General features: G+C 40.7%; 1 protein-coding gene across 2 annotated transcripts in view; it reads right to left on the bottom strand.

Moving 5' to 3' along the window:
• Positions 1 to 23,963, bottom strand: part of ARHGAP10 (Rho GTPase activating protein 10) — a 343,992-nt gene that overhangs the window by 93,495 nt on the left and 226,534 nt on the right. For both annotated transcript variants that reach the window (XM_033215447.1, XM_033215448.1), the window contains 2 exons: positions 18,135 to 18,240; positions 15,791 to 15,950 (listed from right to left, as the gene is read on the bottom strand). In XM_033215447.1, coding sequence (XP_033071338.1) covers positions 15,791 to 15,950; positions 18,135 to 18,240 — 266 coding nt within the window. The remainder of the gene's footprint in view (positions 1 to 15,790; positions 15,951 to 18,134; positions 18,241 to 23,963) is intronic.

The following is a 23,963-nucleotide window of genomic DNA, read 5'->3' as shown; positions in this document are numbered from 1 at the left end:
CTGAATTTTAAAACCAAGATCCATCCTTCTGCTGTTTGCAAGAGACCCATCTCACATGTAATCACAGCCCTAGGCTCAAAGTAAAGGGATAGAGGAAAATCATCACACAAATGGAATCAAAAAAGAACAGATGTCCCTACTCTTATATATATCAGAAAATATAGACTTTGAACCCACAACAGTAAAATAGGACAAATAAGAGCATTACATAATGATAAAGGGTTAAATTCAGCAAGAAGATTTAACTATTCTAAATATATTTGCACCCAACACTGGCACACCCAGATTTATAAAACAATTACTTCTAGACCTAAGAGAATACTTTGACAGCCACATAATAATAGGAGGAGACTTCAACACCTCACTGACGGCATGAGACACAGCACAGAAGCAGAAAATGAACAAAGAAATTCTGAACTTAAATTCAACACTTGGCTAACTGGACCTAATAGACATCTACAGAATACCCAACAACCACAGAATAGTCATTCTCCTCATCTACACATGTAACATTCTCAAATACTGAACACATGCTCAATCATAAAGCAAGTCTCAATATATATTTTAAAAATTGAAATCATACCAAGGATCTTCTCAGACCATAATGGAATAAAAATAGAAATTAATACCAAGAGCAACTCAAAAAAACACACAAATACATGGAAACTAAACAACTTACTCCTGAATGACTTTTGGGTAAACAAAATTAAGGCAGAAATGAAAAACTTCTTTGAAACAAACAAAAATAGAGACATAACATACCAAAATCTCTGTGACATGGCAAAAGCAATGTTAAGAGGAACGTTTACAGCACAAAACACCTACATCAAGTAGAAAGATCTCAAATTAACAACCTAACCTTGTACCTAAAGAAACCAGAAAAACAAGAACTAAACCCAAAGTTAGCAAAAGAAAATAACTAAAATCAGAGCAGAACTAAATGAAACCAAGACCCAAAAAAAACCATACTAAAGATCAATGAAATGAAAAGTTGCTTCTCTGAAAGGATAAACAAGATTGATAGGCTGCTAGCTAGATTAACAAAGGAAAGGAGGGAAGATCCAAATAAGCACAATCAGAAATAACAAAGGTGACATAACAACTGATCCTACAGAAATAGAAAAGATTCCCAGAGACTACTATGAAGATCTCTATGCACACAGATTAGAAAATCTAGAGGAAGCAGACAAATTCCTGCAAACACAGAACCACATAACTTCCCAAAATTGAATCAAGAAGAAAGAGAAATCCTGAACAGACCAATAATAGAGTAATGAATTTTAATTAGTAATTTTAAAAACCTACCAACCAAGAAAAGCCCTGGACCAGATGGATTCACAGCCAAATTCTACCAGGCCTACAAAAAGGAACTGGTACCAATCCTACTGAAAGGATTCCAAAAAATAGAGGAGGAGGGATCCCTTCCAAACCCTGTCTTTGAAACCAGTATCATCCCAACACTAAAAGCTGGAAAAGACAAAACAACAACAAAAAACTACATGCCAACATCTCCAATGAACACAGATGCAAAAATCCTCAACAAAATACTAGTAAACCAAATCCAGCAGCATATCAGAAAGTTAATTTGCCATGATCAAGTAGGCCTTATTCCTGGGATGTAACAGTGGTTCATCTACCCAGATCAATAAATGTGATTTACCACATAAACAGAATTAAAAACAAAAACTATATGGTCATCTCAATAGATGCAGAAAAAGCATTTGATAAAATCCAATATGCCTTTATGATAAAAAGAAAAAACCAGCAAACAGGCATTGAAAGAAGATACCTCAAAATAATAAAAGCCATTTATGATGAACCCATAGTCAGCACCATACTGAATGAGTAAAAGCTTGAAGCATTTTCCTTAAGAAGTGGAACAAGACAAGGATGTCCACTCTCACCATTCCTATTCAACATAGTACTAGAAGTCCTATGCAGAGCAATCAAGCAAGAGAAAGAAAAGGCATTCCAAATAGGAAAAGATGAAGTCAAATTCTCTCTCTCCACTGACAATATGATTCTCTACCTGGAAAACCCTAAAGAAGCTGCCAAAAGACTACTGATTAACAACTTCAGCAGAGTTTCGGGATATAAATCAACATACAAAAATCAGCAACATTTCTTTACATCAATAACATCTGAGCTGAGAAGCAAATCAAGACTGCATCCCATTTGCAATAGCCACACACCCACACAAAAACCTAGGAATATATTTAACCAAGAAAGTGAATGATGTCCATGAGAAGCACTACAAAACACAGCTGAAAGATATCACAGACAATACAAATAAACGGAAAAGCATTCCATGCACACAGGTTGGAAGAATCAGTATCATTAAAATCTCCATACTGCCAAAAGCAATCCACAGATTCAACATTTCTATCAAATTGCCAACGTCATTGTTCAGAGAATTAGAAAACTTTTCTAAAATTCATATGGAATGAAAGAAAAAAAAAAGCCTCAATAGTCAAGGCAATCCTAAGCAAAAAGAACAAAGATGGCTTCAAACAATACTACAAGGCTACAATATCCAAAACAGCATAGTATGGGCACAAAAAATAGACATAGAGACCAATGGAACAGAACAGAGACCCCTGAAATAAAGCCGTACACCTACAACTAGGTCATCTTTGACACAGTTGACAAAAAACAAGGGGGGAAGGACTTCCTATTCAATAAATGGTGCTGAGAAATTTGGCTAATTATATGCAGCAGAATGAAACTAGACTACTACCTCTCACCATATACAATAAATTAACTCAAGATGGAGTCAAGACTGGAATGTAAGACCTCAAACTATAAAAATTCTAGAAAACCTAGGAAATACTCTTCTAGACAGTCGCCTAGGCCAAGAATCTATGAAGACCCCAAAAGCAAAAAGCAAAAATAGACAAATGGGACTTAATCTAAAGGGCTTCTGCACAGCAAAAGAAACTCTCAACAGAGGAAACAGACAATCTACAAAATAGGAGAAAATATTTGCAAACTATGCATCTGACAATGGACTAATTTCCAGAATCTATAAGGAACTTAAACGAACAATTAAGAAAAAACAGCCCCATTAAAAAGTGGGCAAGAGACATGAAAAGACACATCTCAAAAGAAGACATACAAATGGTCAAAAAACATATGAAAAAAATGTTCAGTATCATTAATCTTCAGAGAAATGCAAATTGAAACCGCGATGAGATACAATCTGTATTAGGCCATTCTCACACTGCTATAAAGAACTACCTGAGACTGGGTAATTTATGAAGAAAGGGGGCTTAACTGACTCACAGTTCCACAGGCTGTACATGAAGCATGGCTGGGAGGCCTCAGGAAACTTACAATCATGGTGGAAGGCGAAGGAAAAGCCACCACATCTTACTGGGGTGGAGCAGGAGAGAGCGAGCAAGCAAGGGGAGAAGTGCCACACACTTTCAAACCATCAGATCTCAGAAAAACTCACTATCACATGAACAGCATGGGGAAAATCCACCCCCATTATCCAATCACCTCCCACCAAGTCCCTCCCTCAACCCTGGGAATTACAATTCAACATGAGATTGGAGCGAGGACACAGAGCCAAACCATATCGCCATCTCACACCAGTCAGAATGGCAATTATTAAAAAATCAAAAAATAAGACGCTGGTGAGGTTGTGGGAAAAAGAGGGGGTGCTTATACACTGTGGGTGGGAATGCAAATTAGCTCAGTCCCTGTGGAAAGCAGCTGGACATTTCTCAGAGAACTAAAAATAGAACTACGATTCGATCCAGCAATCCCATTGACGGGTATATATCCAAAAAAATAAATGAATAGATCATTCCACCAAAAAGACACATGTAGTACTTGTGTGTTCATCGCAGCATTATTCACAACAAAGACATGGAACCAACAGAGTGCCCGTCAGTGGTGGACTGGATAAAGAAAAGGTGGTACATACACACCATGGAATACTGTGCAGCCATAAATTTAAAAAAACAAAATTATGTCCTTTGCAGCAACATGGATGCAGCTAGAAGTTGCTATCCTAAGTGAACTAACACAGAAACAGAAAAACAAACACTACATGTTCTCAAATGTAAGTGGAAGCTAAATCTTGGCTTTACACAGACATAAAGATGAAAGTAATAGACACTGGAGACTCTAAAAGGAGAGAGGGAGACAGAGAGAAGAGAAAGGGTGGGAAAACTTCCCATTGAGTACTGTGTTCACCATCTGGGTGACAGGATCGAAGCTCCAACTTCAACGCCACATAATATATCCCTGTAACAAACCTGTACCTGTACCCCCAAATCTAAAATAAAAATGGGTAAAAAAATTCACACAGTTGGGTGGAGCTGAGATTTCAACTCAAGGAATTCCACTTTAGAGCCCACTGTGCCACATTATACTATACTGTCTATGGAATGTTTCAATTAAATGTCATATAAGGAGCCCAGCCTAGTGCCTGGCACATAATCATCTTTCAATCAATGTTAGCTATTATAATTATTATTGCTCCTCATTTTATCTTGAGAGATACAAGAGAGACAACTCTAAAAGCTTTACTTTACAAACAAACAAAAAAAAAAAGGTGAGCACTAGCTTAAGGCAAAAACTCAAGCCCGTATATAGCCCACACTACCCTCTCCCCTTAAGAAAAGGCCTTGATGGTGCCTGCCCTGGAGCCAACCTACACATACACCAGCACACTCGCCCTCTGATTCTTTCCTTCCTATCTTCCCTTCCACGTACTCTTTGTGTTCCTGGGAATATAAACAACCTAAAAACGCAATGAAGAAAAGGGTCATATTCTTCATCACCATACTTTATTCTGCAAATACTGATCGAATGCCAAGTTCTAAGCATTGAGCTGGGCTCCGAGGAGCTGTCTTTGCAGCTCCACATCTTCAGACACTTGGGCAGAAAATTTCAGAGTGGGCAGGACCTCAGAGGCCTGCTAGCTTTCTTCCACCTCAATCCCATCCCTAACATGAACATGTTCTCATTATTATAAATATTATGAAGTTCTTCCTTCTACTGAATCAAAAACTCACCTCCTGGCAAGGACTGCTCACTTGTATTCAGTATGCTTTCTTAGACAACAAAGAATAAATCTATGCATCCTTTATACTGGAGCCCTTCAATTTCCCAGTGCTTTCTCTATACTGGGCACCAAAATGATGCAGAATGACTCTCTCCTCAGTTTGCTCTTATCACACCACTCTGGTCCCAAGGGAAAATACAATCTGCCATTTACAGAGCCACATGACAGCAGAAGCTTCCAATGCCACAGCTAAAGAAAAACAGAATAAGGAAGACAATGGCATTATTATTTCCCTTCTCTCCTTAAAGGAAAGAGAAAGGAAGACAGAAAGTTTCCTGTGCTTTTAAAGTCTCCTTTTAAACACTCCAGAAAATGCAAAGCCCTGCTGAGAAGGGAAACACACACACACACATACACACACACACACACACACACACACACACACAACAGTAAAATTTTCATAGCAATGCCAAATAAGTCAACATTCATGAAAACTGGCGGTGGGGGGGAGTCTGAAAATTTGTCAAATATTCTTGCTATGGGGTTTTGACTTCTACACTGAAAAGTCAATACTCAGGCAGACACAAAGCTTTTAGAAACTTTGCAGCTTTATTATTGCTGCTGCTATTGTTGTTGTTTAAGACATTTATTTTTCTCTCACATAAAAACCAGTGCTGCCTAGCAACCCAGTGCCAGCAAAGCTAAATCAAGAAGCATTTTTGGCTAGATGTTTAAGAGATTTCTTTTTCCCATTAAATGGCAAGCATGCTGTAAGACTGGAAGACTCTTGCACTTGAAGGAAAATGGTTTGGTTACTACTCACTCAGTCTCTTTATATATTAAAGAATGACAGAGACCAACCCACAGGAGAGGGATAGAACATATATTGTGTTTGTAGCCACAGGAATGGAGCAGTGGATGCTCCTTATCAAAAACAGTCCATATGTGGCTGTTACTGGGAAAGCAGCAAGTTGAGACTGAATGGCAATCCAATTACACCTATGAACCTAGGAGCACCAATGCATCCTATTGATTGTGGCAAAGAGAGGTAGATGCAGGTCATAAAGTTGGTTGCAGGGTTAACAAGAGTAAAACAAAGCAGTGTGATACTCCTCTATATGTGCATGTAACTTATTATTCTGGTGATTACACTGGACACTGCTATGGTCTGACTGCGTCCCCCAGAGTACATATGTTGAAAACGTAATCCTCAATGTAATAGTGTTTAGAGATGTGAGCTTTAAGAGGTCATTAGGTCATGACGTCTCTGCCCTCACAAATGGATTCATGTTATCTCAGGCATAGGTCTGTAATCGAGAGTGGTTCGTTAGAAAAGCAAGTTTGGCCCTCACTCGCTTGCACATGCACTCTCTCTGTCACTCTTTTGTCACATGTTCTCTTGCCTTCTGCCATGAGACGATGCATCAAGAAGGCTCTTGGCAGATGCAGCTCATCAGCCTTGGGCTTTCCAGCTTATGGAACTGTAAGAAATAAAATCTCTGTTCCTTAAAAATTACCCAGTCTCAAGTATTGTTATAGCAACACAATACAGACTAAGACATATGGGAAACACATATGCCCTTCTCCCTATTGCTCTGTCTAGGTTCCTCTGTGACTGGAGAACACAGACTACTCAGGGACTTTGCAGCACATGTTGCAAACAAGGATAAATCAAAGTGCCATGAAGATACCTCTGGACAGTACAAGGCCATCAGCCATTTCGACAAAGCAAGACCACCACAATGGCCTTCACTGTCACACCAAAAAAAATGACACACTCTATCACAGTCCCTATTACAAAGGCTAAAATGCTTATTACAAAGTTATAAAGAATCCTTGTCCAGGAAATGTTTAATGTACATGAAATATAATTCCCCCTTGGCACAAAGTCATCCACAAAAACTATAATATATAAAGGCTATGATATGGTTTGGCTGTGTCCCCACCCAAATCTCATCTTGAATTGTAGCTCCCATAATTCCCATGTGTTGTGGGAGGGACCCAGTGGGAGGTAACTGAATCATGGGGGCGGGTCTTTCCCGTGCTATTCTCATGATAGTAAGTCTCATGAGATCTGATGGTTTTATAACGGGGAGTTTCCCTGCAAAAGTTCTCTTGTCCGCCACCATGTAAGATATGCCTTTCACCTTCTGCCATGATTGTGCAGCCTCCCCAGCCCTGTGGAACTGTGAGCCCATTAAACCTCTTTCATTTGTAAATTTCCCAGTCTCGAGTATGTCTTTATCAGCAGCCTGAAAACAGACTAACACAGGCTAATACTAGAAAAAAAACCTCCTGATCATCAGGAAATCAATGAAACATCAGAGCACACTGAAGTACCACACAAAGCTAAGGTCAACCAAAGCACCAAATTTTACAAATCTCCTTGAAAATCCAATTAAAACACTCAATAAGATCAATCTAATCTGAATTTTATTATATTAAGTAATTCTGAGAGTAACATTATATTCCTTACTTTATAAATTGCCAACTTTTCAGTATTAAGACAGATATTAGAAGAAAACCACCCTGATTAATATGGTCTTTGATGCTTTTCACAGGCTCTTCAGAATCTTCAAGGGTCCTTAGGAAGTTGGGGGAGATGAGGAGGGAGTCAAATTATAAACATGAGTTTTTATTACATTATAGTGTATAAAATATAAGAATGAGGTATATGAAAAGGTTCTCAACATCACTAATCATCAGAGAAATGCAAAGCAAAACTACAATGAGATATCATCTCACCCTAGTTAAAATGGCTTTTATCCAAAAGTCCGGCAATAAAAAATGTTGGCAAGGATGTGGAGAAAAGAGAACCCTTGTACATTCTTGGTGGCAATGTACCCCTATGGAGAATAGTTTGGAGGTTCCTCAGAAAACTAAAAACAGAGCTACCATATGATCCAGCAATCCCACTGCTAGGTATATACCCAAAAGAAACAAAATCAGTGTATCAGAGAGGTCCCTGCACTCCCATGTTTATTGCAGCACTACTCACAATCGTCAAGATTTGGAAGCAGCCTAAGTGTCTATCAACAGACAAATGGATAAAGAAAATGTGACATTTATACACAGTGGAGTACTATTCAGCCTTAAAAAAGAATGAGATCCTGTCATTTACAACAGCATGGATGGAACTTAAGGTAATTATGTTAAGTGAAATAAGCCAGGCACAGAAAGACAAACTTTACATGTTCTCCCTTATTTGTGGGAGCAAAAAAATAAAACAATTTAACTCATGAAGATAGAGAATAGAATGATGATTACCAGAGGCAGCGGAGGGTAGTGAGCAGTGGCAGGGGGAGTGGGGATGGTTAATGGGCACAAAAATATAGTTAGATAGAATAAAATTCAGTATTTGATAGCACAACAGGATGACTGAAGTCAACAATAATTTCTTATATATTTTTAAATAACTAAGAGTATAATTGGATTGCTTGTAACACAAAGAAGGGATAAACACTTGAGGTGATGGAGACTCCATTTCCCCCGCTGTGATTATTACACATGGCATGCCTATATCAAAATATCTCATGTACCCCATAAATATATACACCTAGTATGTACCCACAAAAATTAAAATAAATGACTCAATCTACACAGACTCAGCAACTCCTGAGAAGGTTCACCCCCTAAAGAACTCCTTACCTCAGACATGAGCTAACAGGTCATGAGACTGAGGGTGACCGGTGAACCATGCAAAACTCAGGTGCTAGTGGTCCTGCTCTGTCATTCCCCTCCAAGTCTATTCTGGCTTTTCCTCCTGCTTTATTCTTGCCATATGACAAAACAACAACAAAAAAAATTGACACTGAATATCACTCATTCCTGAACACTCATTCACATACACCTTACAAGCTGATCTCCACTCTGGCTCTCAACAGAAATGTCATCATTAGGCCAGGTGTGGTGGCTCATGCCTGTAATCCCAGTACTTTAGGAAGCCGAGGCCGGTGGATCACTTGAGGTCAGAAGTTCGAGACCAGCCTGGCCAACATGGTGAAACCCCATCTCTACTAAAAAATACAAAATTAGCCAGGGATAATGGCGCACGCCTGTAATCCCAGCTACTTGGGAGGCTGAGGCAGGAGAATCACTTGAACACGGTAGGCAGAGATTGCAGTGAGCCAAGACCACGCCACTGCACTCCAGCCTGGGCAACAAGAGTGAAACTCCACCTCAAAAAAAAAATAATAATGAAATGTCACTGTTGAAAGAGTTCACTCATGCCACTAGTTCATGAGCTCACATCACTTGTCCGTCCTCATACTCGCCCATCTCATGGGACGTGTCTGGCATCCTTGACAATGCCCCCAGACAACCCTGACACTAGCACTGACCTGATCCTGCCTGGGTTTCTTCTGGCTCCTCTATTACCCCTAACAGGAAAATCTTGGTGTTTCTTAAGGATACTATTGTCTTCTCCTAGTGATGAAAAGCAAGGGCTTTGGGGGTCAATCTCAGTTCAAATCCAAGCATTGACACATTTACTAGCTGTGTGCTCATAAGCAAGTTAAGCTCTCTCCCTCACTTCTCTCAGATGTATAAAGAGATAATATACATAGTAAGAATTTTACAGCCGTATAGGGATACTATTACATATATTTATGCAATAGGAATTTTATGTTTAATACTTTTTTTTTTTTTTTTTGGAGACAAGAGTCTCACTCTGTTGCCCAGGCTGGAGTGCAGTGGCGCGATCTCTGCTCACTGCAAGCTCCGCCGCCTCCCGAGTTCACGCCATTCTCCTGCCTCAGCCTCCTGAGTAGCTGGGACTACAAGCGCCTACCACCTCGCCCGGCTAATTTTTTGTGTGTATTTTTAGTAGAGATGGGGTTTCACCGTGTTTGCCAGGATGGTCTCGATCTCCTGACTTCATGATTCGCCCACCTCGGCCTCCCAAAGTGCTAGGATTATAGGCATGAGCCACAGCGCCCGGCCTAATATATATATATATTTAAGTGTATGGATACACAAAGAAGCATCCACATACCCTAGAATTACATTAATACCCTTTCTAGTAGACCCAAAGCATGTAGCATCATGAGCATCCAATAAATATTTTCATATGCCAATCTCATGTCTTTATACCTTATGTTATACTTTCTACCTCTAAATTCACTCATAAGTTTGAGTGCCACATCTCTGTCTAATGGACTTATCTTGAACAGATAACTACAATTCACCATGTGACAAACTGAACTCATATTACTCCTCCCCCAAACCCCTTTGTTCTTTCCTTTTTTTTTTTTTTTTTTTTTTTTTTTTTGAGGCGGAGTCTCGCTCTGTCGCCCAGACTGGAGTGCAGTGGCGCAACCTCGGCTCACTGCAAGCTCCGCCTCCCGGGTTCACGCCATTCTCCTGCCTCAGCCTCCCGAGTAGCTGGGACTACAGGCGCCCGCCACCTCGCCCGGCTAGTTTTTTGTATTTTTAGTAGAGACGGGGTTTCACCATGTTAGCCAGGATGGTCTCGATCTCCTGACCTCGTGATCCGCCCGTCTCGGCCTCCCAAAGTGCTGGGATTACAGGCTTGAGCCACCGCGCCCGGCCTCCTTTTTTTTATTGACACCCATTTTGTCCCAGGATTGAATCTCTATCACACCTTCCCCAAGACCCCTTACAAAACCAGTCCCCGGGCTTTGCCTATTCCACCTCACCAAATGATGCTGTCCACCCTGGAACTCCCCATTCTCACTTCCATGTCCTTCGACTTTGCCAAATAACCTCTCTCCTAGCCTTTCATTCCTCTACTTCCTACTGCAAATCCTGCTGTCAGATTAAGTTTTGTGAAGCAGTTTACTTGAAAACCATGAGTGGTCCCAGTACCTATAAAAGTAAATGCAAAAGTCCTAAAGCGGCATTCTCAACCTCCCACACCTGGCCCAAATCTCTTTCCAATCTCATCTCCTGCCATTTGCCCATGTTCCAACAAGAGCTGCGTTCCCAGAACACGTACCTCCTCTTTGCGTTTCTCTGATTACATGGTCTCCCATACCCGAAATGTCCTCTTAAAACATCTCCACCTGTTCAAACTCCATTATAAAACTGATTCAAAGCACTTACTGGGGAAACTTTCCAGATTCCCTGCAGTTGAACATAAACTCTCCTCTGAAGCTGCCGCCACTTTCTCGCTCATTCTCTCTCTGTCTCTCTCTCAAAGTACTTATCCTCTGCCATATCTTGTAGCTACTTTTGGACATTTCTTCTTTCCCCTACTGGACTGTCTTTACTTCCCCCAAATCTCACACCATGAATGACTCACAGCAGGCACTGGGGGAAAAAATGCACCAAATTAATGCATGACAAGTATACTCTGTTAAGAACAGAACTTATGCAAAACTCACAAATCCTAAGGCACAACCCCAATTTGAAAATCCTTGAAAAGTTCACAGCACCCTTTGCCACCTGGGAAACAAAATTTTCTCATTTAAAAAGGAAGAAAGACCTTGATAATATTTTGGCCCAGGAACTTTTTATTTTTGTAAAGTCTTTTTTTTTGAGACGGAATCTCGCTCTTGTCACCCAGGCTGGCATGCAGTGGCACAATCTCAGCTCACTGCAACCTCCGCCTCCTGGGTTTAAGCAATTGTCCTGCCTCAGGAGGCGCCTGCCACCATGCCTGGCTAATTTTTGTACTTTTTTTTAGTAGAGACAGGGTTTTGCCATGTTGGCCAGGCTGGTCTCGAACTCCTGACCTCAGGTGATCCACCCGCCTCGGCCTCCCAAAGTGCTGGGATTGCAGGCGTGAGCCACCGTGCTCAGCCCACATCTTTATTATGTGTAAATAAAGCTAAAACATATGGATTAAGCCTCCTATAAAGCACATACAGATTTATAAAAACAGCAAAGAGGCTAGGAAAAATTGTGATCTCCAAAGCAGATTAACCAGGGGCCTTTTTCTAACTCCAAAATTCATCTAGAGCAATCTTGCTTTAATTACATGTTGAAGTTTCTTCTTTGCTTTACTGACTTTCCTGGAGTCAACAATTTTCACATTCCTAGGGAGGAAAAACAAACAACTGAGGAAAAGAAAATGACTTCCTTCTCTTGTCATTTTTCCCCGTCAGAGTCACTTTCAGTGACACACATAGGCCTCTTCCTTTCCTCCCCCAGTTTAACCCTCCTTTTTTGCCCCCCTCATCCATTACTGTAATGTTTTCCTTTCTCAGACTACTCTTTTAAACTTTTCCTGTCCTTACTTCCTCTCTTGTTTTCATCTTGTCCTGAAACACTAAGAGGGACTAGATCCTTCCCTCCCCACTCTACAGTCAAATGTTGGGATCCTCTGGAGGGTGCACCTAGGTCAGTTGTCAGGGAAACCTGTGGCTAACATAGATCCAAACATCCATATGAAGTTTTTCTGCACAAGCACCCTTGTCAGCATAAATATTCTTCCTCAGGGCAGAGCCTGGACTCTGCAGTGAAGTCCAACTGAGCAGGAACAAAGAGCCAGGAGTGGGAGTAGAAGTGTACAAGGATGAAATGGAAGAGACAAGGCGAGGTAATGGGGAAATTTAGGTTCTCAGAACTGTTAACTAATCCAAACTGACATCCCCCATCTCTAACCCCCCAACCCTGCCACACAACCCTGCTTCCAACCCTAAACTCATGCACACAGTGAAGAATCTGAAACTTGATGTCCAATTCCTCCCTTCTGAATAGAAAGCCTGAGCACTTAATTAACGTTGGCTGTGCATTCATAGAACTATCTAGCCACAGAAAGGGAAGAGAAGGAAAAGCGAAAGACCTCTGCTTAGCTCTATAAAGCTCTGAAAGCGAGGCCACTTTCGTCTGCTGTAACTATTATAACTGGCTTGCCAACGCTACTGGAAAATTCCTGCAAAATTTATTAACAAGGTGAAAGCGGCACTATCTACTTCCCAGCAGACAAATCATGTACTTATCTCCCCAGTTTCAAAAAGGGAAGAAAACAGGCAGTTGCAGCATGAAATGGAGATCCTTTTATCCAAGACCAAGACCCAGAGCCAGTATTTTCACAAATAAATTGCATAAAAGTTTCCTAATTAGGATGTAATCAAATGATTGTTGAGCTACTGTAACATTGTTTCAAAGCTTGTAGTCTAATTATTCTTCTTTCTAAAACTGAATAGTAGCCATCTTTCCATGAGCTGTCTGGATGGATTAAATGCACACTAATGAGGCTTAATGACAGTTTGACAGGATCATAAAAGGAGGCATAAATTCACAACCACTGGCCAAAAAAAAAAAAAAAAGGCAAAACAAAAATTCTTACACCCATAAACAAGCTGCTTTTACCATAATGGTAAAGAAAATCCCCAATCAGCTTTCAAGCGTATCTGTTCCATGAGAACCAACATTAGCAACAAGCTGAAACTGCTCCAGCAAACAGCCAATGCAACAAGTACCCAAGAAATACTCCTGCTATGCCTTCCCCAAAGGGACTACATTTCTGTTTGCCTGTCTCTTCCCAGTCCTCCAACCCCTTCAAAATATATTGAATTATTTCATTCCATAAATATTAACTGAACACCTAATATGTACCAGGTATTACTATAAGTCGACAAAAAGATCTCTGGCCTCAAAGATCTTAGCAGGGAGAAATAGACAAGTAAGAAAATAAGTTATGTAACATGTTAGACTGGGGTACGTTTATGGGATCCAAGTCCCAAAACATGGCTTCCGCCCCCAGATGACGACCTGCTTTCCCACAAGAGCTGGAACATTCATCTGCACATCCGGCACCTACTACATGTCTGGCATATGATGCAATCTCAATTTTAAAAAACCTTTTAATAAACAAATGAATGACCAAGCATTCTAAGAGTTTTCCAGCTCCCTATCTTAGAGGCAGAAGTCAGGAATGTTATTAGCAAAGTGCTCATCTACGGGTGACTGAATGAAGAAAAACATATATATATAAATTCTTGGAAGAAAATAATGTGGTTTTTAAAGTCATGTTTCCCCTTGATTATAGAGAAACAAGTAAGAAAGCAAGCCACTTAAGAGATTATTCATTTTAAACCAGAAATACTTAACCTACAGTCCACAGATTCAGGAATGCAGGTGAGCCCACTAAAATTGTTAAAACAATTAAGGGGAAAGAAGGATTTATGTGCATTTATCTGGGTTACTAACAAAAGGGTTAATAACTTTTGTCAGCTTCTCAGTGGTCTGTGATCTCAAGAAGATTGAAAAGTACTGCCCTAAAGAATAAGTGTTTTTAAAAACTATATTTACATCCTTATAAAAATAAAAGTACACTTTTAGCTATGAGTCACCATCATCATTTTTCTTAATAAGTGGAAGCTTTACTTTGAGGGGGCTTGAGACAGCGGGAGAGAGGCAGGCCCTCAAGGTGGTCCTATTGAGAACAGCACTCCAAGAGCATCCTGAAACCATTTTTTCCATATGTTCCCTCATAGATTATCTCATCCCTACTTATAAACGAAGCCCAGCTAAACTGAAGAGACGCCAGCTCCTTGCAATTCTGAATTCACACACAAACTGGCATGGGCCAGCTCTAACATCAACAAATGTCACACTCTCAGAATGCTTAGTCACTCATTTGTTTATTAAAATGAGAAATGTTTTAACTCTTATGAACAAAACCTTCTCAAATACTAATGAAAACTTCTTTCGTGTTCCAGACTGAAGTCCTCTCCTAAGTTCTTAAGAAGAGACGCTTCCTCCCTAGATCAGCAGATCTTCTTGCTGGCTACTTATCATAATTCTTGGGAAGGCAAAAATTTAACAGAATACACACAGCTATGCAGCCACTTAAAAGAGTCCCTCAGGTGGATTTTCGGGATGGAAAATTATTGCTCTAGATTGGGGGATATGCAAGGATATCCTTTTTTCTGTAAAGGACCAGACAGTACATAGTTTTGCCTTGCGGGCTATCTGGTCTCTGTTGTAATTACCAGACTCTTTTGTTGTATTGTAAGAGTAGCCATAGACAATGTGTAATCAAGGAGAAAATAACAGTAATTTGGGAAAGTGACCCCAAAGTGACAATCATGAACAGTACTTATTTCTAGTAGTTAATATGTTGAGTGGGTATGGTGGGAGGGAAGAGTATATTAAAGCAGTTTCTGCTCACCCCAACGTGAATCTCCTGAGTCAACCCCATCCACCACAACCCAGGAATATGTACCCTTCCCTGCTGCCCAGATGCAATGCCTAAGCCTATTTGAAGAGTTTATCCTTCCCCAACTTCTCCTCCTTTATGTGCCATTCACAACAGTTAGGTGTAACCAGAAAGATTCTTTGGAAGACAGGCAACTTTCCCAGGTGCAGAGCAGGGGCTGGCCTTGCTGCCCCTCAACCCCTACTCTCAATGATGCTCATGGTCTTCTGGCCCCATCTCACATCCTTTCAACCTTATTTGCCTTATTTTCTCTTGTAAGTTGCAAAGCCCTAACTTGCTCAAGAGTACAGAGTTGCTGTGCCACATGGAATTTGAGTGAGAAATCCAAAGATGGGAATAAAAGCAACAGAAGTCCTAAACAGTTCACAATTGCCTTGATACTCACTTGCATCTGGATTAAATGCTTCTTCATTAAACCAGTGAGACAACAAAAGACCAGATAAATTTCACATTTATGGAACTCCATCAGAAGATAGAAGCTCAATGAGAACTTCTGAGAACCAAGTTCATCATAGTGAGGATAAAAGAATTTTTTTAAAACAGAGAGAGAGAAAAGAGAAATCTAAGATGATCATTGTGTAGTACATGGCGACAAGCCAAAAACAAAATCTCTTAAAGAAAAGAAAAAAAAAAAAGAATTTTACCTTTTCATGGTTTTCAATTAAGATTTCCACAACAATATTCTGAAACTTCAAGTCCATGAGGGCAGCGACAGTTTCTTCCTGTGGCCTCATCAGAGTTGGTCCAAACACCACTCCTAAGTTTGCCACGGTCATCAGGTTCTGCTTGGAGTGATTTGAAACGCTGAAATTGGTAAGGGGGGGAGGAATCTGTTTAACCAAAGGAGCAAAACTTGTGGACTGTAAATAGTCTGCAACTCTGTATTTCCTTAAAAGCAAGGGGTCAAGAGACTTAACCGTCCTCAACATCTACCTCTGAAATAACCAGATCTGAGAAACTCTCCATGCAGACGCTGCTGCCTACTCCTTTACTTCCCTTTCTTTGGCGCTCTACTCTAACCACAATGACTTTTTTTTTTTTTTTGAGACGGAGTCTTGCTCTGCCGCCCAGGCTGGGGTGCAGTGGCCAGATCTCTGCTCACTGCAAGCTCCGCCTCCCGGGTTTACGCCATTCTCCTGCCTCAGCCTCCCGAGTAGCTGGGACTACAGGGGCCCGCCACCTCGCCCGGCTAGTTTTTTGTATTTTTTAGTAGAGACGGGATTTCACCGTGTTAGCCAGGATGGTCTCGATCTGCTGACCTCGTGATCCGCCCGTCTCGGCCTCCCAAAGTGCCGGGATTACAGGCTTGAGCCACCGTGCCCGGCCTTCACAATGGCTTTCTTAATAATTCCATGTACAGTCGGCCCTCTGTATCCCCTGAGAATTGATGTCAGAACCCCTGCAGACACCAAAATCTGCAGATGTTCAAGTCCTACAGTCAACCCAGGAAACCCACGGATTAAAAAAAAAAAAAAAAATCAACCCTCAAGTCCACAGGGAATACTGTATTTCTGATCAGCAGCTGGTTGAATCTGCCCATGCAGAACTCACAAACGGCCAACTGTAGGTGCTAAGCTTGCTTCCCCCAAAAGCCTTAGTTTACTGTTCCCTTCTTCTTTTTTTTTTTTCTTTTTTTTTTTTTTTTTTTTTTTTGAGGCGGAGTCTCGCTCTGTCGCCCGGACTGGAGTGCAGTGGCCGGATCTCAGCTCACTGCAAGCTCCGCCTCCCGGGTTTATGCCATTCTCCTGCCTCAGCCTCCTGAGTAGCTGGGACTATAGGCGCCCGCCACCTCGCCCGGCTCGTTTTTGTATTTTTAGTAGAGATGGGGTTTCACCGTGTTAAGCAGGATGGTCTCGATCTCCTGACCTCGTGATCCGCCCATCTCGGCCTCCCAAAGTGCTGGGATTACAGGCTTGAGCCACCGCGCCCGGCCTGTTCCCTTCTTCTTAGAAAACTCACTCTTTCCCCAGAATATTATACTTTTGCGTCCAAGGAATACTAGACCGCGTAGCACCCTTGTAAAAGCATGCAAAGTTTGGTCAGAGCACCCACAATCACTCCTTCAGCCCAGTATCATTGTGCAGTCAATCACCTAGACAACTGTTCTCAGCAGCCCTGCAACTTTATTCAGGTCTAAACTCAAAGATACCGTCTTCAAAAAGCCTTTGCATAATAACAATTTTTATAGTCTCACACTCAATATATTCTGTCCCCTTACTCTGCTTTGTGTTTCTGCCACTTATCATCTGAAGCTATTTTATATTTTCATTTGTAATCTGTTTTTCATATTTTCCCCTTAGAAAGTAAGCCTCATGAAAGTTGGGACTTAGACTATCTTATTCAACTATGTATCCACTAGCACCTAAAAAAGGCATTCACTAAATATTTGCTGACCAAACGAATAAATAGCTAAACTAGCAATGGGACCCCTGGCAAATCACAGTATCTTCTGTCCTTCATTTTCTTTCTATGTAAAATAAAGGTCCTAAAATACAGCGTTCTTCAGCTTCCTTTCACCTCTAAAATTCTAGTTAGAATGATCTCTATACTTAAAGAAAGGATAATTTCTCCCATGATTCGATTTTGCTGACTTTTAAAAGGAGGAGGAAAAGAGAATGAAATCTATAAAATAACTACCCATTATTGAATTAAGTCAACTTAAAGGACATGTTCAAACTTAGAGTTAGGTAGGTGTGAAACCAAGCTAAATATTCTAATAAATTTATATTCACATTTCCAGAATCTGTGTATAGGGTAATGTATAACATTCTCCTCTTTCACTTAAAATCAAACCCTGAGTTGCTGGCAGAGATGTTAAGCAAATAATTATACAACTTCATGAAAGCATATTTCAACAGTCTTGTCCAAAATACACACAATGAGTCAAACATACAGCCTGCCTTTCCAGGTGTGGTCCCCAGTTCCACCCATCACAAATCCCAGAGCACGACCCAGCACCCAGAGCAAAGTGAAGAAAAAGAGGCTTACTTTGTTAAGTGTTTCACCAAAATGTCCAACATCTCTTTATTCTTCTCTGGCAGTTTGTGTACCAAGAAATGGATCGCATTAACCCGAGATTCTGGGCTGCCGCTTTCTTCCAAAAAAAAAAAAGGAAAAAGAAAAAGAAAACAATAGTTAGTAGAGAACTCAGAATCAAATATATTTCCCAAGCAAACAATGACAACAGCTCCTCTGTTCAAGATTATCAAACATGGAGCATGTAAACATATTTTGCCATCTTTAAAAGGAAAAAAAAAAAATCTTTCTCCTTATGATGAATCTTCTCGTGCCTCCCCTAATGAGCTAATGTCAGTGTGGCTGCAATCGGTGCCTTTCCCTTGGTTTATATTACAGGATGGACAGCTGTTAAGCTTCTCCTTCCAACATGCTGCGTTTCATGTCTGTTCATCGTTTACTCGATGGGGTCTAGTCACTGGGTCACGCCACAATGGAATACAAGTAAAATATCAGCAAATAACCTATTCCATGTTACAGGCTGAACTGGATTTCCCCCCCCCACCCCAAAAAAAAGTATGTTGAAGTTCTAGCCCTTAGAACTCAGTGTGGCTGTTTTAAACTCTACGTGGGATTTCATGTCATCAGGTATGCTAAGGCATGCATGAAAATGACTGTCAGGAAGAGAAAAGTTTAGACTCACAGAGCCCTAGAAACAGACGGCATGGCATGTTGTGCAGAGCCATGTGGGGAAGCACCAGCCTCGATCAAGAAGCAGAGGGAGAACGGGGAATGTGGGCAAAACCTCTACTGTAGTTTCTGCAAGAAAGAATGGGCGAGGCAGGGTGCGCAGGTTGAGGACTGGCTGGTTTAAATTATTTCAGTGGGCACTGCAGCACAAGGGCTGTCCCTAGTTGCTGGAACTCAGGACTGAAGTCACAAGGGCAGGAGAATACAGCCTGTAGTGTAAGGGCTCGCAGAGGAGGCTGGCGGGGAGGGGGGTCACGGGGTTTTGCATTGGAGAATTTCATGTGAAAAGTCTGCAGAAGTTTAATATCTCCAGGAATTGGCTAGCCCTGGGAGGGGCAGTTTCCTCGGGTCAGTGAGGCCCCGGATGTCAAAACATCAGAATGAAAAGGTGTGCTTAATACACGACCTTATTTGGGAAGAGAGCTGTTGCAGATGTCAGTTCAGATGAGATCATAATTGAAGTAGGGTGGGGCCTCTTCATCCAATATGACTGGTGTCCTTATAAGAAAACAAAGAGAGGGATGGTGGCCATGTACAGACAGCACAGGGGAGGTTGTCCTGCCACAGCAGAGGCAGAGGCTGGAATGAAGGACCCACAAGCCAAGGGATGCTAAGGACTGCCAGCAACCACCAGAAGCTATGAGTGGCAAGGAGGGATCCCTCTTACAGCCTTCAGAGGGAGCACGGCCCTCCCAACATCTTGATTTCAGACTTCCAGCCTCTAAGAATTGTGACGGAATAAATGCCGATTCTTTGAAGCCACTTGGTTAATAGTAAGTACTTTGTTCCAACAGCCCTGGGAAACTAACCCATTCCCTTAACCCCCAAATTTTGGAATTATTATACGTGGCTCTTATTAACAGTGTACCCCAATTCCCTTTATTGTGTTCTTGATTGGAAAACTATCAAATCAATACAATGTTTGTTATTGAAGATTTTGCTAGTTTTCACAGGTGTCAAAGAAGCAACAAAAGAAAATTAGGTTCTAATTTTACTGCTGACAGAAAAGAAGGTTAGAAGTGGCTTTGGAGGTTCACTTAGGGCTGGCCAGGGAAGCTCAGGAAGGCTCTCATAATGGACAGTCCTTGAAGTTTGGGTCCTGAAGAATGGGGAAGGGTTCAAGGAAAGGCAGGACTGAGAGGCAGGGGGAACATTCCAGATTCAGTAAATAGCATGACAAAAAGCACAGGGCCGGTGCGGAGACAGCTCTTACGAAAGGTAGCCTGAGGCCACCTCTGGTCTGCAAAGGCCAATATGAAGAAGTTGTCTCACTGTTGGCTTCTAAATTAGTCAAGTGAAAATAAAGCAAGAAAGGGATATGAATAGAGTTAAATTTGGGGAAGATATGCCTCATATTTTTTTAAAGGATGGATTAGAATGGAAAAAAGAACTAGTTAAGAGGGAACAGTTATTTGGGAGACAAGAAATAAGAAATGAAAGGAGGGGTGGCCAGGCACAGTGGCTCATGCCTGTAATCCCAGCACTTTGGGAGGCCGAGGTGGGCAGATCACTTGAGGTCAGGAGTTCAAGACCAGCCTGGCCAACATGGTGAGACCATCTCTACTAAAAATACAAAAATCAGCCAGGTGTGGTGGCATGCACCTGTAATCCCAGCTACCCAGGAGACTAAGGTAGGAGAATGGCTTGAACCCAGCAGGCAGAGGTTGCAGCGCCACTGCACTCCAGCCTGGGTGACAGCGAGAGACTCTATCTCAAAATAAATAAATAAATAAAGGGAGGTAGGTGGTAGAACTACAAAGAGGGAGGTAGAACAAAGAAGTATAGATGCCCTATGATTTACAATGGGGGGACATCCCAATAAGCCCATCGTAAAGTCAAAAGATTGTATGTCAGGACCGTCACTACATCTGGGAATTGCTGCTTCTAACTGATAGCTGAGTGGTCTTGAACAAATTACCTAACTAACCTCTCTGTGCCTCAGCTCCCTCATGTGCAAAATGAAAACAGTATCTTAAGAGGCCATTTTGAGATTCAATGCTATAATATACACAAAGCACTTAGCCTCCGTGGCTGGCACGTGTGGGCACTCAATCACTGTTAGCCATTATTACTGTTGTTGCTAATGTTACTATTATTATTTGAGCGCTACCATGGAAGAAGCAGAACTGACAGGTTTTAACAGCAGACTAGCAGTGGGTCAGAAGGAAGAAGGCAGAGATGAGCAGTGTTTCACATCTGGGTTGTCTGATACCAGGGCCAATTCCACCAACAGAGAGAAACACAGCAGCCAAACCTGTCTTGAGGAAGGAGATGATGGTGGAGGGAATGGAGGAAGTGACATTCAAATGGTTGGTCTCTAGCAGTAGATGGAAACAGTAGGAGGCTTTAGAGATCAAGGCTAGAAACGTTCTCCAGGAGGTGTGACCACTAGCTCATGGACAAAGCTGCCCAACTTCTACAGAAAGCTAACTGAGGGCACTGTGGGGAAAAGGGCTCCAAAGAGGTACAGGGAGACGTGAAGTCAAGGGCTAAGACAAGCAGGCAATGCAACTGAGGAGGAGGAGGAGGTGGGAGGATCAGGGAGCTCTGATGCCATCAGGAAGGCAACTAAGAAACCTGCAAAGGCTGGGCACAGCCAATGGACTCGAGAGTTAAGGAGAGGTCAAGGAATGGAAAGACTGGGAGAAGGGCCCTGGGTATCACCAGGTTTATCAACTGAGAGTCCCTTTCTACTAAAATGAGGGGGTTAAACAAAGAGGGAGCTGCTGGAGAAGGGGTGAAGAGTGGGATTTCAGAACACTTGCTCAGAAAGTAAAAAACAAGAGAATGGGAAAGAGAGGTAAAGCAGATCAAGAAAGGGACATTTTTTTTTCCTCAAAGGATAATAGTTTTTTTCCTTATGACAAAAATTAAATACTTGTAATACTAAAATCTTGGACAACACAGAGAAAATGATCTTAGTATAAAGTACTAAATATCTGAAATATATATATATGAGAAACAGCATGCAATCAGATTAGAAAGAACTACTAACCAATCAGGGAAAAAAGAGACAATCTAACAGACAAATGGGCAAAAGACTGGGGCAGGAATTTCACAAAAGATTTATTCCTGTGACCAAAACACCTATGAAAACAGAATAAACCTGTAACGGTGAAACAGAAATTCAAACCACAATGAAAGAGTAATATTCACCTGCCAGAATGGCTTTAAATGAATACTGAGCTTTGGCAAGGACATGAGGCAACTGAAACTTCCATATGCTAACTACATGGGAGTCGTTAAAGGGTTCAACCACTCTGGAGAATGGTTTGGCAGTTATCTACTAAAGCTGAACAAACACATACCCTATGACCGACCCAAAAATTCCACTCATAGGTATACAACCAGGAAAAATGCACATAAACACTCACTAAAAGACACATACTCCTATATTCACAGCAGCGTTCTATTAGCCCAAAACTGGAAACAACCCAAATGTTCATTAACAGTAGAACAGATAAATCTATTGTGGCATCTTCAAACAGAATGCAATGAAAATGAAGGAATATTTCAGACAACATGAATGACTCTCACAAAATGAGTAAAAGAAACCAGATACAGAAGAATATACTCTGATTCCATTTACATAAAGTTCAAATGCTGCAGCCCCAACCTAGAATGTCAGGAGAGTGATCACACTTCAAGGGAGTGGATAATGACCACACGGGCATGAGAAAGGGCTTCTGATGATGTTTGATTGCTTGATCTGATTATGTGTGAAAATTCATTAAGCTGTATATTGATTTGAGCCTATGTCACATTTCAACAAAAAGTTCACTTAAAGCTACCCATAATAAACCTCATCCTAAAATAAACTGGTAAATTTTAAGCATAAATCCTGCAGAGTTTTCCTTCTTTTTTTTGTAATGAAATGCCTAAACAACCTATTTTATTTAATATATCATGGACATTTTTCAGTATCATTAAATGGAGCACCTTACCATTGATTTTATGAACACTCAGATTGTTTCCAATGTTTGTAAAGAGAAGTTTGTTCCAGTTTACACCCCTAATAATAGTGTTTGAGAATGAAAAATGATACTTTACAATAGAGGACACTAAGACAGTTGTTGCTAAAGAGAAAGGATGCAAAAAGGCTAAGAAATTAAAAGGCACATAAAGAACACAATCAAATCGTATTACATCATAAAAAAACTTCTAGATACAAACTGAATTTATCACTGAAAACAAAAACAAAACTGTCTAAAGGATTAGGTAATAAATTATAACCCAGTTCTTAATCTGGTATAAAAACCAAGATACCAATCAACACTGGCAAAAATAAAAACAGTGTAACAATTTCAGTTCACAGCTTCGATTTTTAAAAATGGAATTAAAGCAGAGACTCTGCAAAATAGTCGAAATCCCAAAGGAATAAAAGGACAACCACTGAGGATAAGAATGTTACATTGCAAAAATTAAAAACTTTGGAAAACTTTGCACTAAAAACCTACTACTAACTTGTGAGTCTATCTTGCCATTAATAATGATCTTTTTCCAGTGAAAACCTAGTTTAAATATTTTAGGATTCATTATTTAGAAACACAAGCTAGAGAAGTTTCCCACACTCTATGAATTACATTCTTCATTTCTCAAAATAGTTTAATTGATTTTGAAAAATAGAGTCAAAACCTTTCACTATCTTCAGTGCCTCTCCTGCTAGCCCGTCCTCATCTATTTTAAAATCACACATCCATTCCTGCCAAGTCTTTTTCCCTCTTCTTCTTCTTCTTCAAAAAATATACTCTAGGCTTTTAAAATAAAACCATTTTTTCTCTATCTTGTTTTGAAATTAATCAGAGCTTTCTATTAGCAAGTATTTCTATGTAGCTACAACATAATACCTTAAAGGTACTCCAAAAAAGTTTTTGAAGATAAGTCATCTAAAGTTGCTTATGCTAATGCAATTTATTTTATTTTAATTGCTAGTGATTGACAAAGAATGAACAGCCAGCCTACCTTTTAAAAAAAAAAAAAAAAAACTAGGATACTAAATTAATCATAATACCAAATTCCTGAAATATGCCAGGGAATTAGGAGTTTACTGTAGTGGAAAAGGCATTTTAATTGTGTAACTACAAATCAGCATCTACCACACTGTAATGTCCA

Source organism: Trachypithecus francoisi, unplaced genomic scaffold (assembly GCF_009764315.1).
Source record: "Trachypithecus francoisi isolate TF-2019V2 unplaced genomic scaffold, Tfra_2.0 Lachesis_group1, whole genome shotgun sequence".
In the NCBI taxonomy this organism is placed as follows: Eukaryota; Metazoa; Chordata; class Mammalia; order Primates; family Cercopithecidae; genus Trachypithecus; species Trachypithecus francoisi.
The sequence above is the reverse complement of the archived record's forward strand: the minus strand, read 5'-3'. Positions and strand labels throughout refer to the sequence as shown.